We start from the raw sequence: 19,279 nt of genomic DNA, 5'->3' as shown, positions 1-19,279 counted from the left end.
CCTAAATTTCAGTCCGGTTTGCCATGATGCTGTGGAATGCAGATCTTAATCTTTAGTGGGGCCATGATGTGGCCTCTCAAGTGTCAAAACCTCTCCCTCCAATCTATCCAGCCAGACTCTCAAATGGCAGAGGTCTGTCATTAGAGTTGCATGTTCAATGCTTCTAGCTGTTGTTGGGTAATGCACAGATGTGCTACCCCAGCCTTCAGTGTGGACTGGAGTAAAGCTAAAAGACACACAAAGAGTTTTAGAGCAGAGAAATGCCCACATTCAAGAGGTGGCTTTGCTAAGCTATTAATAACAAATCCACCTTTACTACCGGAGAGGGTTTATCATTGTGAATCCAATGATAGGAAACGTTATGAGGCTGCCCCATTGTAAACCACTATTGCAGCTTTAAGTAATGTCAACCATTCCCCCTTGTTACTGCATGTAGAGAAAACCTCATAGGTGGAGAAAACACACATGGGTATTCTTCTTTACCTACGCAGGAACTCACATGTGTACCTGCCCTGCCTTTCACCTCCCACTTGCTTCACCCCTCAAGAATTACCCTAGGGTGCATGATTGGTGGTGAAAGGTCCCCTCAGGAGTGGCCAGAGGTTTAGAATGACCAACCTGCAAGTGAACACACAGGCCTGCAATGGCAGGCTTGAGACATGTTTATAAACATCATGAGAACAAGTGCTCAGACACAAGTCTGCAAAGGCAGGCTGGAGACTTGATTAAAAACATCATAAGTGCACTTGCGCACATACAGTCCTGCAATGGCCGGCTTGTGGCATGTTTATAAACATCAGGTAAGCACCACTTCCTAACATGTGTAGGACGGGTGCACTCACTTTCACACTGAATCTACAGTGGGAAAGAGCCCAGAACCCTAAGGCCACTAAAAGAGAATCAGCAAACCTCTGTGTTGACCCATGGGAAGAGCCGACCTCCTAGGTAGGGAAAACCTACATGGGGTTTCTCCACTACCTGGGCATAGATGCTCAGGGCTTACACCAGGGGTGCTCTAGTGGTAGTGGAAGCCCCACTCAGGGTTGGTTAATCAGTTAGAAATGCCAACCTGAGCAGAAGCGCAACTGTGCACCCACCGGTCTGCAATGGTAGGCTTGATACATGTTTAAAGGACTATTCAGGTGGGTGGCATAATCAGTGCTGCATCCCACTATTAGCCTATGCAGTACCTGTCCTGGGTATGTGGCGTACCTTTTTTACAGGGCACTCACAGGTACAACACCTAAACCAATCAAGTAAGCACCTGGTCCTAGCATGTGTACGCTTTCACACTGCATAACAGTGGGAAAGGGCCCAGAGTCCTAAGGCCACAAAAAGAGATTCAGCAAAATCCAGGAGGGAAAAAAAACAAAATGTTTGGGGATAATCCCTAAGGAGGGCCATGTCCAACAGGGTTCCCATAGCTTATGCTTGTTAACGGACATGGAGTGACGGTACTCAGACAGTGAGGAGGAGGCCATCGCAATCCATTTGGGCTCCTCCTTCAAGCCAAATCCCTGAAAATTGAGAAGAATATTCTCCAACTGCAGGAGCACCGGTTTTCTGTGGAGTACCGGCCGGGGACTCAGAATCCTGTAGATTATCTCTCACGGCATGCGTAGCCAGCAACCATCCAAGAAGAGTCAGGGTGGAGGAAGTAGAGGAGTAAATAGGATTGGTGGTTGAAAGGTCACAACCTTTACCTATCTCGCTAAAGGACATTGTGGAAGCCACTAAACTGAATTAGTGTCTTCAGCTGGCTTTGTTTGTAGTAAACATGGGAAACTGGAGAGCAATGACACAATTGTTATCCCATTGGACTACTGAGGCAAGACAGACACTACTCACACTCTACCATGTACGGCATGAGCTAGCTGCCACACCTGAAGGATGTCTACTGAGAGGGCCCGGGTTGGTAATACCTGGGCGTTCGGCACAGTATGTTGTTGACCTGGCCCATGCAGCCCATCAAGTAAATGTTGTAAATAACTGCCAGAACGCACAGGCGTTTAATCAACGGATCCTACAGCCTCTCACTGACGCTATCGCCAACATTCTATATCGAGCTTCAGCCCCAACATTCTAAGGTTGGGCTGATCCACTGGCGAGGGAAAGGAGGGGGGGGGGAGGAAAAAGGAACACAGGTACAGATTATAACACATCTCCCTGCGGAGCAGAGAAAAAATATAAAACGGTTAGGTCCACAGATAGCGTTACCCCAAAGTCTACGGGCAGATGGAGTTTAACAACATACATTACATTTGTCTGCAGAACAAAAGTACAAATGAGTACACTATACTCTAAAACTGCGGTTGGATAGAGAAGTGCCCCACTTAACCCCCCACTTCCCAAAGCTAGGCAATCTCTAAACATGAGAAAGGGAATGGGAGGCAGGATGGCGAGATCAGGATCCCATTTTGTAGTCGGATTGCCAACTTGGGGGTTTACGTACTCTAGCCACCTTGGGTTCACCACCACTGGGTGTTTCAAGACTTCGATCATACTCGTAAATAGGCTTGGAACCAGTAGTGCTAGGACAGCTAGCTATATTGTCCATACTCCACATGCCACCATCTTCCAGCACTACTGAATTGTTGTTGACTCTAGTTATCCTTAGTGGTTTGGAAAATGAGGATATCTTGGATTTGGACAGGGACGGCCTCTTAACAACCACCCACTGGCCTTCTCTCAGCTCTTTTCCTGAGGCTCCCCAACGACTGTCGTACCTGAGCTTGTACTCTTGTTGATGTTTTTTAGTTCTCTCCGACACAGCATCTCTGTCCACCCACACGGGAGTTCCACCATTTAGCCAGTTAGGAGTAAGTTTGGAACCCGGGTTTCTGCCTTTGAGAGAAACAAATGGTGACACCCCAGAGACAGCATTGGGCGATGTATGATATGACCACAGCATTTTCCTTATGGCGTCTTCCACCGGAACCTGGGAGTTCAATGCGAGCTGGATGGTGTCCTTTATCATCCTGTTTGCCCTTTCCACCAGACCATTGGCTTTGGGACAATACAGTGGGGATTTGAGATGTGTGATGGACAGCGTGGACATAAACTGCTTCATTTCCTCTGAAGCGAATTGAACACCATTGTCCGTTATTATAACCCCTGGAATACCTTCCTTAGAAAAGGTGTCTCTCAAGAAGTTCAAAAGCGACGCGGTGGTGATGGAAGATACCATTCTTGTTACAATCCAATGGGAGTGGTAGTCTATAAGAACAAACATGAATCTATTAGATTGGTTTAGTAGGTTTAAGGGACCAATTATGTCCAATCCCAGCTTTTCCCAAGGTACGGTGGGGACCTCTACCGGGAATAGCGGTGACTTACGGACAACTTTGGTTTTGTCGCAGGAGCCGCAGGCTGCACAATTCTTTACTTGTTCCTCGACACGCGATTCCATCCCGGGAAACCAATAGTGTTGCCTGATTTTGCTTTTCGTCATGTTCCTTCCCGGGTGGCCCTCATGGGCAATCTGTATTATCCTTTCGTACATGTTTTTCGGAGGAATGATCTTACTTCCTCTACAAATTTGGTTCTCAACGATGGATAATTCGTCTTGCACAGGCCAAAAATGGCGAATGGACTCTGGCACCTCCTGCTTGTTAACAGGCCAACCACTGCGAATCACATTCCTTAATGTTGCTAAATCCCCATCATCACTTATGGATTTCTCCCACTCCTCACGATTGATGGCCGGAATTTCAACCAAAAGAATCGTCTCCTCCGGTGGGTTGTGCATCGGGTTCTCATCCGCCATTGGTAGTCTGGAAAGACAGTCCGCTACCCAATTCTCACTTCCTGGGACATGAATCATGGTGTAGTTGAACCCTTGCAGACTCAGCACCCATTTAGAAATACGTGGTGTGGTATTTTCCAGGCGTTTAGTGGAGAATAATGGTATTAACGGTTTGTGGTCCGTTCTCAGCACAAACGGGATGCCCCACAAGAAATACTTAAAGTGGTTTATTGCCCAGTAGCACGCCAAAGCTTCTTTTTCTATCGTCGAGTAGTTCAGCTCGGCATCTTTCAAAGTTCTCGAAGCGAAGGCAATCACTGTTTCTTGACCCTCCATCTTCTGCATAAGTGAGGCTCCCAAGCCCTTTGCGCTGGCGTCAGTAGTAAGGATGGTTTTTGCATTGGGGTCGAAAGCGCTTAAGATAGGTGCATTAACAATGGCCTCCTTGACGAGTTGGAAAGCTGACTGGTGCTCTTGTTTCCAAGCAAATTCCGACCCCTTCTTTAACAACTCTCTGAGGGGACACACCTGATCCGCAAAGTTTTTGACGAATTTGGACATGTATTCCGTCAGCCCCAGGAACGATTTGAGTTCATCCTTGTTGGTGGGTGCAGGAGCTAGTTTAACGGAGTCCACCAGACTGGATTTTGGTTTGACCCCCTCACTTGATATGGTGTGACCGAGATAGACAACAGATTCCACCCCGATTTTACATTTGTCTTTCTGAGTGGTGAAACCTGCTTTACTAAGTCTGGTCAACACTGCTTCCAGAGTCTTATTGTGTTCTTCAGCTGATGAACCGTGAATCAGGATGTCATCCTGGAAACAGAGAACCTTTCCTAGACCTTGCAGTATATGTTGCATGACGCGTTGAAACACAGCCGCTGCGGATGCCAGGCCGAAAGGTAATCTTGAAAACTGATAAGCCCCAAGTGGGGTTATAAAAGACGTGAGGGGCTTGGAATCCGGGTGGAGAGCGACTTGGTGGTAAGCCGAGGATAGGTCTAGGACAGTGAAGACTTTAGCACCGTGGATGGCAGACAGCATTTCATTAATGTTGGGGAGGGGGTGTCGGTCCACCCAAATGTTAGAGTTCAAATCCCTAAGGTCAACACATAAACGGATCCCCTTGTTTCCACCTTTGGCTGCTACGACTATGGGTGCCAACCACTCAGAGCTCTCAATCCTCTCTATGACCTTGCACTCTTCCAATCTGTCCAACTCCTTCTTGAGCGGTTCCCTCGTCAACAGTGGAATAGACCTTGGTTTGTGGATGGTAGGTCTGGCATTGGTTTTAAGTTTGATTTTGTGAAGGAAGCCTTTTAGGAGTCCGAGTTTGTCTGTAAATACCTCTGGGAAATGATTGCAGATCTCCATCCCAATACTGGCCCTGTCGATCAGGTATACTGGCTCCGGTGCGTTGGGGTCTAGTTTGATTCCTAACTCCTTTTGGTGTTTCCACCCTAGTAGGTTGGAACCATTCCTTGTGATGTAGACTTTTCCCACGGTCGATCTATCCTTAAAGTTAATGTTCATGAGTAGCATTCCAACCAGTGGTATAGGATCTTGATTATAACCCCCTGGTTTAACATCTGGAGGTAAGAGATTATACACCCTTGTCCCCGAATTGGCAAGAAACGTAGCTTCATTCACGAGTGTATATGGGGAACAGGAATCTGCGTAGACCTCATACTTAACATTGTCCAAAAATATATCACACATGGGGTAAGTATTGCTGTTGCATTCATTAAAGTTTGATACTTGGAATACTATATCCTCACTAGGGGGTTGTGGATCCAGATCCCCACCTATCATGTGGGTGACGCTGTTTTTTGCATTATGGCATACTTTAGAGAAATGTCCCCTTTTCTTGCATTTGCTGCATACAACACCCCTTGCAGGACAGCTTACACTGTTGGCTAGATGGTTGGGATTTCCGCATCTGTAACACTTAGGTTTGTTCCCTGATGCAGTAACTTCCGGACTGGAAGGTGAAGGTTTGTATTTGTGGTCTTTAGTGGAGATTTTGTGTACACTGTTGTCCACCATTTGTTTTCCCTCTACGGCTTCCTTCATTTCATTCATACAATACGCAGTATGCTCTATGCTCTTAGCAATATCAATAGCATGTTTTAAATCAGGGGCTTCTGCAAGGAGTCTTTCTTGGATCTTCTTGTTACAGGTACACCTTACTAGCTGATCTCTGATTAGTGACTCAGTTAACATACCAAACTCACATGTGGAAGCTAAACCTCTTAGAACGGCAATGTAATTTATCACTTTTTCATTTTTTCCCTGAATGCGCAAAAAAAATTTGTGGCGTTCTAACACAATATTAATTTTGTCACCAAATTGAGCTTCCAGTTTCAATAACGTTAGCTGATACACATCATGTTGGACATCCCCCTCGCCCCCAGCCCCCACATTGGCATTTTCAACAATAGAATCAGGCAGGTCATCAAAAATGTCCCTCCCTTGCTTCCCCAGATTATGCAGTAGTACATGTTGTTTACGCACTGCAGAAAACCTATCCCCCCCGATGGCAATGAGGTAAGATTCAAACAGGTTTACCCATTTTTTCCAAGGAATAACAGGATCCCCACTGTCATCAAGAAAGGGCGGGGGTTGGGACATTGCAAATGCGGACATGTTGAAGAAAATGGAAAAGGGGAAAATAGAGAAGAGAACAGAAAAAAATGAATGAAAAAGGAAAATGAAGAGCGAGAAACAACCAAAAATGAGGAATCTCCGGGGGATAAATGGCAAAGTATCACAATGCTTATTGTAAAGTAACCCAAAGTGCCTGAAACTGAACCAGGAGGGGTGTAGAACTATATGCACAGAACTTAATGAGCTGAGCCTGTCAGCGAAATTACGAACAGGCTGGAAACTGAAAAGAACAAAATTAGAGTGCCATATATTAGTCCCCAGCAGGTGGAGCAGTTCCAGGGAAAACGTGTCTCGGTACAGAGCGGTCTCGGAGAAGTTCAGTCAGAGGAAGGGGCGGGAACACACTCTTGAGAGGAAACAACGTCGTGGAGTGCTGACAGGATGCAGACCAGCAGGCAGAAATACTACGAAAAGCAGCACACCACTCGTGAGGAGAAACGAACGTCGTAGAAAGCTGACCGGATGCAACCAGCAGGAAAAGTATAATGAAAAGAGTTCACGCTAGTTGATCCCAGAGGATCCCCTTCAAAGCAGCAAGCCTCTGCGCAACTCACGCGGCCACCGACATCACAGGATAAGCGGCAGCACCAGCTCGATATGTCCGGGAGCAGAGTAGAGCGCTAGCAGACCACCACCAGCAATGCCAAGCAACTATCGGTCACAGACTCACCGGCACGGAGTCTTCTTTACACATTGGACAAAGCACAGGGCGAGAGTTCCAACCTGAACCAGCCGAGAACTCCTTGCGTCGATCAGCAGCCAGGGATCAGCGGGAGTTACGTGGAAATCCTCATCAGGAATGGCTACATCCACGAATTGCACACGAAGACATCAACGCCAGGAAAAGTCAGATGAGAGGCAGAAAGGCACTGGGGGAAGGATCCGGACCGTCCCCAGCACGGTAAGTCACTCGTCGCCAGATAAATGTTGTAAATAACTGCCAGAACGCACGGAAGATAGAACAGGCGTTTAATCAACGGATCCTACAGCCTCTCACTGACGCTATCGCCAACATTCTATATCGAGCTTCAGCCCCAACATTCTAAGGTTGGGCTGATCCACTGGCGAGGGAAAGGAGGGGGGGGGAGGAAAAAGGAACACAGGTACAGATTATAACAGAATTGTCCAAAACTAAGTCCAGACTCAGATGTAAGCTCCGGTTCCCGGGGCTGGATGAACTCATTGAACACACAGTGGAATTGTGTCTGCTGTGTCAGGCTGCTGGATCCCCAGGCCCACCAGCACCTATCATCATGGAAGGCATTCCTCCAAGGCCGTGGCACCAAGTCAATGCTGATTTTGTGAGTCTGGCAGATGGCAGAAACATACTGGCAGTTATCGATCACTTTCCTAAGTATCTTGAGGTAGAAATGATGACACCAAGTCCAACAGTGGTCCATTTTGAGAAGGTTTTGACAACCCATGGGTTACTGAAAGAGTCCATACAGAAAACGCGCCCCCATTCTCAAGCCGGGAATTTGCAGAGTACCTGCAGTCCAGGGGTATCACTCATCGGCGTATCACTCCTTGATGGCCCCAAGCTAATAGAGAAGCCGAGCATGAGAACTCTCAAGAAGGTAATATGGATAGTGCTAGCTGAGAACTTGATCAGAGAATGAGCCCTGTAATCATTTCTACGAGTATGGTGACTCACACTGCAAGCCATGACAAAAGTGAGTCCCAGTGCTCTCTGCATCAATAGGCCTGTGGATGACACAACTCCTCACCATTCGGAGTTATCAGCATCTAGTAACGATGTTACAAAGGTGTTGTGCTAGCGTAATCTACACAATGACAAAACATCTATGAGGAGGAGAGCCTGGATGAAACTCCTGCATGTGTGGGATCTTGTGCTTGTCAAGGATTGAGATCCGGGAAGCAAATTCCACCTTCCCTTTGAGGTTGGTCCATGGAGGGGCAGTGTTACATAAGTGATAAGGATAGCAGCTTGAAGAGATGACAATACTATCATTAGGAATGTAGTAAATGGCACATACCAGGAGCCTATACCTGGAATAATGACGGTCAGTTTTCCTGTGGAGAATAACAATGATGAGATCCACCAGTGGGCAGCTATCTGAGGTTAATGTTCAGAGTTCAGACCACAGGTCACCTAATGAGAATGAGCCTGAGATCAACCGAAGAGAGGGTGCCTCGGGAGGTACCCCTCTGCGATATTGAGAAGTGGTGGAGGACCGTCCTGTGGTTCATCATGATGGGGCATCCCATCTCAGACCGAAGCCAGTTGTTCCCAAAAGGTTTCAGGATTTTTTGATGTACCGATCCTGGTAGGTTGGCATTCTGTCGGCTGTGAAGTATATCACAGTCTAGGAGAATCCAAAGCATCCTGTAAGCATGAAGAACCATCCTGCTGCTTTGGTTTGTGTGTGTTGTCTGTGTATTATGTTGTATGTTTGGGTAACCCCAACATGTTTAGGAAGGAGAGCGTTTTCTAATGTTTCCCGTAGCACTAACCCGGTGATACGTGCTGCAGTCACGCGAGCATGAGAACTTATAAAAGTAGGCAAGGCTCGGACCTTGTGGTCCATGTTGTCACTCCTGTGTCTGCAGTAACTTATTTCGGGGCCCTGGGGATCTTCTAGCTAAAGGCCTCACAAGTGCAGAGGTCACCACTCACCTTGCCCCTCGCTACAACACAACAGCCACCATGCATGAACCTGTCCATTTGTTTAGGATTACTGGACAGGCAGCAGCTCAGGCTACATTGGCCACTACAGCAGCAACTCCTAAACTGTTTCACTCAGATTTAATCAACAGAGATTCGGTGACTTGTGAGAGACAACACAAATGCTTGCTTAGCAGATACCATGGTGCACAATGCTTATTACACAAAAAGTACAGTATATCCAGGGTTGCAAGAATTGAATCACAAGGAGGAACTAACACATATGAATTATAGAAACAATAAATATATACTGTACCTATCAGACAAGTAACCATTCAAAATGGCCCCCACCATGACCCCGATGAAGAAGAAGGTGGATGAGGCCTTATTGAGCCACTTCTGCTCGCACACGAGGTCCCACTGAAAGAGAGAGGCAGAGGTAGATGTCAGAGTCCCTGATCACAGAGAATGTATCTTCTCCAGTTGGGTTGTTCCAAGAGTTCCTCGTCGCCATTGCTTTGATAGGGCTCTCACTCATTTTATGATGGGTCATTCATGAACCCACTGGCCCAGGTCCCACACATACATGCAGATGAAATAGGAGCCAGAGTATTGTGCTGTAGTTTCAGACATATTTAGAGGTAAACACACCTAACTTTGGCCATTATATCTGCCCATTGTTTTTCTACTGTATGTAGATGGACCCATGAGATCCCAGGGTTTCCTCTATTCCCATCAAACAACAGAACATCTTGACCCTAATTTTAAAACAGAATACTTGACCATTTCACATCCTACAGGTATGAATGTGAAAACATGATCCTATATTCCAATGTACTGCAGCGATATTTCTGATCTATTGCCACGTCACATGGTCTAACCATATGTTTTATAATTAAATATAGGTATGAAGTGTCCTTTAGCCTTATTAATAATAATAATCATCATAACAATAACTCTCATAAGGCGCGTGGTTACAATAAAAAAGTGTGTCCCCGCGCTGAGCAGAACTGTAAATGGAAAGGGGACAGCGAAGACCTTTACCTGGAACAGCCATGTTTACAATTTGTTTCGGAAAAGAATTTCAGAAGATTCCGAACGGAGGGAAAGAGGGAGAGCATTCCAGTTCTTCGCTTGATTATGCTTGCAAACTTGTATTTAGAGTTGTACCTTTGCAAAGCACAACCGTGTTCCCAGGGTGGGCACCTGGAAGTGGGTTTTGGGAGAGGAATGAGCTCAGTATTGTACTTGTGATTGACAACTTCTCCTTAGGGTTGTCTCGCACTTTGTCCAGTATACGTTTCTAAGTTCCTGTCACCTGCTCATTAGATATGATTTTGCTGAAATTTTTTGTTATATAATTATCTTACATAGACATTTATTGAGAGAAAACATTATTAAATTATTCTATATTTTATGTATTTCAACATTAATCTCCATCTGATCATCATCTACTGTGAGTTCCATTGAAATTACATTTGTCTGTTGAATATTTGCTGTGCTTCGTGCTGTTTTTACATTAAATGCTGAATAGTATTGTGGGCTTTCCAATGTGTTGTGCTTTATTTATAATATAGCTGTCTATATGCCTTTGGCGATACCCAACAATATCCCCAGGCCCTGGGAAGGTTATCCTTTGCTTCCTTTTAAAATAATTCTCCCTCTAAATCGTTCATGCTCCCGCCTACAAAGGCTCCAAAGGTCTTCATGTCTGATATGCGGATCTTACTGTATTTTCCTTCTGGGTGAGAAGGTGGTGAGGTGCACCGATCACAGCTTTGCGTATATTGAGTCTTTGGCTCAGCTCTATAAAGTTTGTTTTCACACCCACTGGTGACACAAGTGAACTCAGTTCAATGCACCAATGCTTGAATGTGAAAGAAATGTTTTTGTAGTCCGGCGCAACCCCATCCAAAATATAGTTGAAGTGGTATCAATGCTTTTTAGTTACTAACAGGGTAATCAAAACAATAGTTTGTTAATGATTTACACTTTCAAAACCACTAGAGAGAGAATCTGCAGTTCAACATATTAATTTTAAAATAGTTATATAAAATGCTAGGATCTAGCGCGCACAACGTTGGCAACATCACAGAATATAAGAATTAAAATAACAGTGAAAATGGAAAATGGTAACATCACAATTTACAGCCCTTAACACCCTGATTGTGCTATCTCTAAGCACACTACTAGTTCTAGCAGATAAATAAATAATGAGCCTGTGTTTCAGAGGTGGTGCACATACCTGGACAGTAGGATTTATTGTCTGTTTGAAGTAGCTTGTAAGTTATTTTGAGTATAACAGCTAGGAGATTAATTCTGTGTGAGTACAATGCTGGCACCAGTTATTGAAGGGAGAATTGTCGTGTTGTTCCTATAAACATATACAGGATCTGTGCGTTTAGACATCATACACTGCGGGATTGGAGTCCAGACTGGTTCCAGACACCCCCACTGAGTATGTTAGCCTGTATACCAGCTAGTTCACAGTGCCAATATAAACCCCTCTTACCAAGGATATAATAGTTCTTGTTAAGTATCGAACATGACAACTCTGTCCCATCAGGGATCGTGGAAACAGTACAGTATTTTTTGCTTGGTTACTCGTGTTCATTTCGTCTCAGAGAAAGACACAGAATAAATGGTGGGGACGTTTTCCATACGTATTTATTGAACTAGCGTCATTCTAATGTAAAATAGGTGTGCTGAAAGAACCATAAGACAGAAACAGATATAAAGGATTGTAAGCACCCATAGAGTAAAATGATGGTAGATTCCTACCACAGTGCCAAAACAATGAATACAGGCAAGTATAAAGATACAGGACAGTAATAATGCGTAGTCCTACGATGCAACTCAAACTAGATGTACCTAAGTGTACCTAGCATGAATGTAGGTTTAGAGTTAAGAATCCCCCTAGGATAAAGCCAACCCCATTACCTGAATTGAAAGACTGTGGGACCCCATCTTGGTCTAGAGATGGACACCCCGTGAGGGATGTCGGACCACTGCAAGCTGGAGTGTCTGCGTGCAGGAACCTCAGCGTCTCGTGTCAGTGTGTCAGCATTGTATAGTGTAATGGCAGGGGAAATATAGGTGAAAGGTGTATTCACTGCCTGAGCCTATAACAGGGTACCTGTATGAAACATAACAGAATGGAATACTCCGCAGAGCCTCGGAGTGTCTTGCTCGAGGCTTCTTCAGTCAAGCTGGAGTCTGGTGCTGTGCACATCTGGATCTTTAAACTGGGTCAGAGATCTGGTCTATGAAAGTTCCTTTTTTTGACATGGTCACGCCCACTTTTTTCCCCTTTTGACTGGTAGTGCACTGGGTCCCTGCTAAGATGGCCCCAGTGCCAGAGGTCTTTCCCTATAACAAGACAAAGGTAAACTATAATCCAATTGGCAAGGACTTTAGCACCCCTGTAAGTAGGCCTGGGTGGAGTTCATGCGAAGTGACCAAAGAACTCCACTGCGCTACACAGGTTTCTGCAAGCGGTGGAGTGCGACACGTACAGATTTTTTGGGCCGGGTGTTTATCCAGCACTGTAAAATCAGCACAAATGGCACCATGGCATCACAAAAGGGTGGTGCTTCTTTCTTCCACTCAAGTAGAAATTCTACTTGAGCAACAGCTTCCTCAATGCAAGCGGAAGGTTCCTCAATGTGAGTGATAGCAAACGCTGTGACTATCCACATAGAGAAATGTCACCAGGAGGTGGTCTGGAGTAAGATTTCCCTCACTCGTGCTCACCAACTCAACATTGGCGAGCCGCGGAAGAGAAGAAACTCCACTCTGCCCGCTCTGCAGAGTTTTTCAGAACTTCAAGTTCTACGTGGAGCCAGGAGTGGGAGACACTCTGCAAACTCTGCAAACAGAGTGATATTTTATGCCCAGTCCTACCTATAAGTCCCTGGTAAGTGGTATCACTGGTATGCAGGGCATGGGTACTAAAGAAGGGGCCCTAAGATCTTTAGCAGATATTATGCCACTTTAAGGGACACACACACAAACTGCATGCAGACTGCCATTACAGAATGCGTCAAATTGTGCAAACCATTCTGAAAATACGACATTGCCCCCTCCCTGTGTGTAATTCCAAAGTACACTGCATGTACTATATGTAAGTCACCCCTATAGCAGGGCTTTAGAGCCCTAAGGCAGGGTTAATTATATTACAAGTAAGTTCACATCTGCATGATCCTAGTTTCTTTACTAGTCATTGCAATTGAGCACGAAGCCATTTTAAAGTATCTTCTCGGCACTTGTCATTATGAGTTCCATAATGGCTTCCCTGAAAATAATGATGTTTGGTATCAAACACCTCGTCTTAATAAATCCATACTGATGCCAGTATCAGATTTATGTAGACATGCACTTAGAGACCACCTTAGGGGTGATACCTGTAAGCCTACTAGCCAGAAAGGGCATGATTGCAATTGTGTGGAGACCACCACCAACAGGCTGTCGGTGGTGGTCTCCCCGCCATTGGAACAGGGATCTCCGTCTGCCATATTATAATGGCTTCTTGACCGGTGGCGGTCGGAAACTCTGCCTCTGCGATCCAGACAGGTCTATATCCAACCGCCTGTCAGACCTCCCTGTAGTCCCATAAAGTGGGCGGTGCCTGACTTTGACCGCCATAGGGATTACAATATCTCTTTCTGCCAGTTGTTCTGCGGTGGTCGACCTGCTGCAAAACGGCAAGGGGCATAGGCAATGGGGGCACCTATGGTGCCCCACCTTCATATCCCTAAACCATGTGGTAGGCGCCGCATGGTGCTTGCCACGTAGTGCAGGGATATGTGTGGGGTGTCAGTTTTGTCTTGCGGCTGGTGCAGCACCCGCCAGAATACAAAACATGGGGCAATGCGACCGCCACAGTGGTGGTCGTATCGTAATTTGCCCTGTGGGACCGCCACCTTTAAGGCGGGCGATCCCAGATACAATACGATGGCGAAAGGGCTGAAGTCTGTCTGTCATTGTAATGACCCCCTTAGTATGTTGGCTGACTGGTACCTCCCAGCCTGCCACAACAGACACGTTTCTAACCGCTGCAAGGGAGAGCCTGCACTCTCAGTGGTCAGGAACAATGTTTGCTTGGCAGAAGGTGTTCCCACCTCCTCCAGCAAGATGGCTAATGATTCAAAGCCTCTATTGCCTTTTATATATGAGCCCGGCTTTACCCCAGACCTGAGGAATGCCACTCCCTGCTCTGGGGCCCATTTGGTACCAGAGCAGGTGGGACATTAAATATTCAGGAAGTGTATTTCACTCACAGGCTAGTCACGCCTAAAAAGTCTATCTGAAGTGAACAGCCAAGGGAGTTTCCACCATCTTGATTTTTGGTGAAATAGGGACTTCTGGGTCAGGATTACATCTTGGTGGTGAACTCCGCTCCGCTCGCAGAGTTTGCAGAGTTTTCCACACTTCAGGTTACGGGGCGCTCACGGAGTTCCGAAAAACACTTAGCGGAGCAGAGTTTTTCTCCTGGCTCGCGTTTGTCAACATCAAGTTGGCGAACAAGGAAAATCCACCTCCCAGCGGGATTTTTCCTTGTTCGCGATCGTCAACATCAAGTCGGTGAGTGCAAGCATGGAAAATCAACCTCCTAGAGAGATTTCTCAATGCGGGCGGTCAGATTTCTCATTGGGAGTGGTTGCGTATGCTTGTGACCGCTCATGTTGAAAAACTGTCTGTTCGTGTTGAGAAAGCTGCTGCGTGAGTAAAACTCTACTCGAGCGGCAGAAAGGAAGCAGTGCCCACTTGAGCTGTGCATTGTGCCATTCACGATGATTTCACAGTGTGGGCAAGCATCTGGCACTGAAAATCACAGGGAACTGCATTTATTTAACGCACTCCGCCGCTTGCGGAGCTCTGCGCAGTACGGCTGAATATTTTTTGCAATTCGCAGAGTTCCGTGCAGCGGAACTCGAAAAACTCCATCCAGGCGTGTCAGGATTATCCCAGTTCACTACACGAAGTGGTCATACAGGGAGTATAGTCCATTAGTTACTACCATATACTCCTCTAAACACCCCTAAATTGAGTATTTAAGGGCTGCTTGTTCCTTGACCATTTCAAAGACCGACTCATCCTGCAGCTATGCATCATCCCAACCACTTGGAGGATGGCCCAGCACTTCCCCTGCATCTGCAGGCACCGGCTGCATCTGTCCGGTTCACCTTGCTGCTGGCCACCTGGCCCACCAAAGGAGCATCACTTCAAGGAGGAAGTCTTTATGGTTTAGAAGGTCAGCCCCATCTCCCTCTACCATGATTTGAGACGCCAGATCCATCAGGAGCCCCCCTAGACCAATATCCTGAGTACCAGAGTACTTGCATCAGCCAAGGCTTATTTTCCATCCAGTCCAACACCACCACCTTGGAAGCTTTCCCACAATTTGAGGGGCTTCAGGACAGATGAGCTCCACAACCAGAGTGGCCCTGCTGTTATGTTTTCTTTCCCTCTGCAGAACCGACCAACAAACCATGAGAGCCTTGAACTCTAGTGGCCAGCCAGTCAAGACCTTTTGCACCCAAGGTCCACAGCCCAGAGCCTTGACTTCTCACTGTGCCTCCTTGGTCTAGGGGTCTTCATGACCTGAGGCCCCTTTGGGTTCACCCAGACTTGCCCTCAAGTCCCTCCATGCAGCATTTGTTTCAGGTCTCGTTGACTTTTTTAGTGTAGCTTTAAGGCTACCATCCTGACCTGCACCTCTGCACCCAAACACCCCAGGGCAAGTAGCCTGAAACTGCTGATGGTTTCTTGGACCCTGGCCCCCTAGCATCATAAATCCAAAAGGGCACATCGGAACTCTGGCTGCAATATCTGTTTGCAATGTACGTTTGTTTGCGGTGTTTCCTCCCATAGCATAACATTACCATGTTCGAGACTCATACCTCCAAAAACTTTATTTGAGCATTTTTAGTGCTTTCTTGAAAAACTGATGACTCCAAAAGTACTTAAAGAATTCTAAAGATCGTGATGTCCAAATTCCTATAAAAATCAATGTTATTTTTATAATTAGGTCTTGTATTTCTTGACTGACTGTGTACAACAAATGCCTAACACTCCTCCATGATAAACCTAAGCTGCTCGGCCATACTACCACAAGTGGAACACTTGCGATTATTAAAGTAAGCCCCGTAAACCAATAAGGATCATCTGGACTTTTTGCATGGCATGCCCTTATATTGGCACTGCTACCTAAAAAGCCACCTAGGGGAAGTTTATTTCCTGACAAGTGGTTGAGTGGCAGTCCTTTTATAATATGGGGCCGATTACAATCTCGTCCGGAAAGCATTCTGACTGAATCGGTTTTGGAATTCTTTCCAAACTACTCGATTGGGGGAGTCAATCTGAGTGATTTAGATGAGTCCAGATGCTTCCTGATACGATTTGGTCGGACTCCCATTGACTTCTATGGGAGCCTGTGTTCGGAACAAGAACACAAGATCTCATGGCTGGCTGGGGAAAATAATGCACCCTGTGGCAGGCAACTCTTGGTGCCTGCCACACTGTGCATGGTTTGAAAGGTGGGTCCCATGGTACCCCCACGGGCCTGATTCAGAAGGCGAAGGGGGGCCGGCTATGGGCCCCGAAAGACAGATTCCATCAGCTGTTTCATTTCAGGTAAACCAAATTGGAATGGTTGTCCGAATCTGTCATCGTAATCACTCACTCGTAAACCGTGTCCATGGAACTGTAGGGTTCTGCTCTGAAAGACTCGAACTGTGTACGATTCGGTAGGAAACAAGGGTCCTGAATCGTATTCGGAGCCCTTCCGAACAGCCTCATAATCGACCCCTTTATATTATCTAGGATGGAATTTCCAACTGTACTTTAGGAATGTCTGTTATAGCCCATGAGCATCAAGATGCTTCTGTAAAATACATTCCTTTAAACAAATAAGGTAAAAATGTGACAATTCAGACTACATTATTTGGGCTATTGTTCTTATTTGACCTTGAAATAGAGATAACAAGGCACTTGTTCCAGACTGATGTTGCATCAGGGGTCTAGTTGATGTATATGTCTGAATGAATTGACACTGTCACAGGTTCACTAGAAAGTTAACGGCAGACGCCATCTGTGTCAAAGGCAGACATGTTGATGAGTATGCAGGAATAGAGAATGGAGCCTTGGCTCCTTAAAATTGAGTCAGGCCTTAAAGTCTTTATGTCATAATACCATGCAGTATCTGGGGAAAAGGTAAAAAAGCTGGACAGACCAAGTAAAATGAAGACTGGAGCTAAAATGGAACCTGTCCTGTGTGTGTTTAAGAACCTAAAACTAAAAGAAAATGCCTTAAAGCTGGTGATTAAAATAGAGAAAATTATAGAATTATGGAGGGAATAATTTCTAAACTAAGGAATAACTAAATAATCAATGAATGTGTTTCTGATTGATCTTGCTTATCAAAACTTCATGACATATAAATTACAAATCAAGCAGTGATTGGCTTCAGAAATAGCACAAAGACTTTCATCTTTGAACTAATTATGATGAGTTTTACGAATAGCGTTAAACCCAGATTACAAACTTCAAAACTGGATGAAATAACAGATCTACGATGACTGTCATAGGTTTCTAAATAGTCTATCTTATGCTATCATTGTGATATGTGAGCAACTGGGTTGTTGGTTGACAGAGGGTGTAAAAACCGTGGTCAAGCAGCAATCACAAGCCTTGGCAGGGTGAAGTACAAGCCAACCCGATATTAACCTGTGCTCAACCCTCTTGTAATTTGGCACAGAACAGTCAGGCTTAACTGAGAGGCAATGTGAAAAGTATTTGAGCAACACTTCAAACAGGAATAAAGTGAACACATCACACAAAAATGATTCCACCCCAGATTAGAACATTTGAGTTCTTCTCATCAAATAAAACAGGCCACCATGACATAAATCAAATTAGTAGATCCAGAGAGATCCAGTTTTAAAGATTTCAGTAAAAATATTGCTAAAAAACATGTGCTGGACCAGGACAAAGTTACAAGTCTTGTCTGATTGCGATACAGAATGGGCCAGCTAAAGGGACCCAGTTAGGCCCACTGAACAAAGTGGTTCACTGACATAATATCCACCCCCTAGATATTGCGATACAAAAATATCACAACCAAAATATCAATGAAAAAAATATCGTCATCATATCTTTATAATGGTAAATAAAAGAAAATTTCAAAAAACGAAATCGATGTCATTAATACCGTTGTACTAATTATCGTTTTTTAAATATATACAAAACACATTAATAAATATTACATACATTAAATAGTTACATTAATCTAAAAAAATGCATTTAATATATCTTTTAACAAACATAACAAATTAACTTAATTCAAAAAAAGTTGAACACACATATATAGTAATTAATATATACATTGACATATATCTACTTTAAAAACAATTTTTAAACTAATAATTTTAATTTATATTATAATTTCAAAATTATTAAATAATTTAATATTACAAACAATAACTATATATACATATATATATATATTTGTATATATATATCATCCGAAAAATTCAAGCCAAAAAGGAATGAGGCGGCACACCATCCAAATCTGTGAAGAGTTTATTGCTCAAAACAACGCGTTTCAGCCGTGAAGGCCTTTGTTAAGTTACCCGGAAGCGGGTAGAACTGCATTTTGTAAACACCAAAGAAACGTCATCATAGACATGGTAGAGTTACTATCACGAAAGTGCAGGAAATATTGCTGTACAGTGGTTAATGAAACTTACATTATTTTCAAACACTATACCGCCAGAGATCCGGGTCAGCAATGGGTACCTGCTTCGCCCCCAGCTTAGCAAATCTTTTCCTGGGCTGGTGGGAGGAGCAGGTAGTGTGGACTGACACACTTGAGAAATATACCGAGCATGTCCCGTTATGGCTGAGATACATCGATGATCTCTTTATCATCTGGGACGGTGGCCTGGATCTGGCCACCGAGTTCATCGATGTATTGTCAGCCAACGATCTGATCTTGAGCTTTACCCACTCTCTCAGTGACAAGTCTTGTGACTTTTTGGATATCAGAGTCAGTGTATAGAACAACAAATTGACCACAACACTTTTTAGAAAGGAAACTGCTGGGAATGCAGTCCTGCATGCACGTAGCCACTATCCATCATCCCTTATCAACAGCATTCCCTACAGGGAGCTGCTGCGTGCTCACAGGAACTGTAGCACGGAAAAATGTTTCAGGGCAGAAAGTGCTAAAATGATTC

The 19,279-nt window shown here is 44.9% G+C and overlaps 1 protein-coding gene across 1 annotated transcript in view; it reads right to left on the bottom strand.

The window, feature by feature from the left end:
• Positions 1–19,279, bottom strand: part of LOC146813679 (solute carrier family 22 member 7-like) — a 316,070-nt gene that overhangs the window by 245,852 nt on the left and 50,939 nt on the right. Inside the window, exon 3 of the mRNA XM_085610174.1 lies at positions 9,358–9,461. Coding sequence (XP_085466300.1) covers positions 9,358–9,461 — 104 coding nt within the window. The remainder of the gene's footprint in view (positions 1–9,357; positions 9,462–19,279) is intronic.

This window comes from Triturus cristatus, chromosome 6, assembly GCF_964204655.1.
Source record: "Triturus cristatus chromosome 6, aTriCri1.1, whole genome shotgun sequence".
Lineage (NCBI taxonomy): Eukaryota > Metazoa > Chordata > Amphibia > Caudata > Salamandridae > Triturus > Triturus cristatus.
This window is presented reverse-complemented; position numbering and strand designations above follow the sequence as displayed.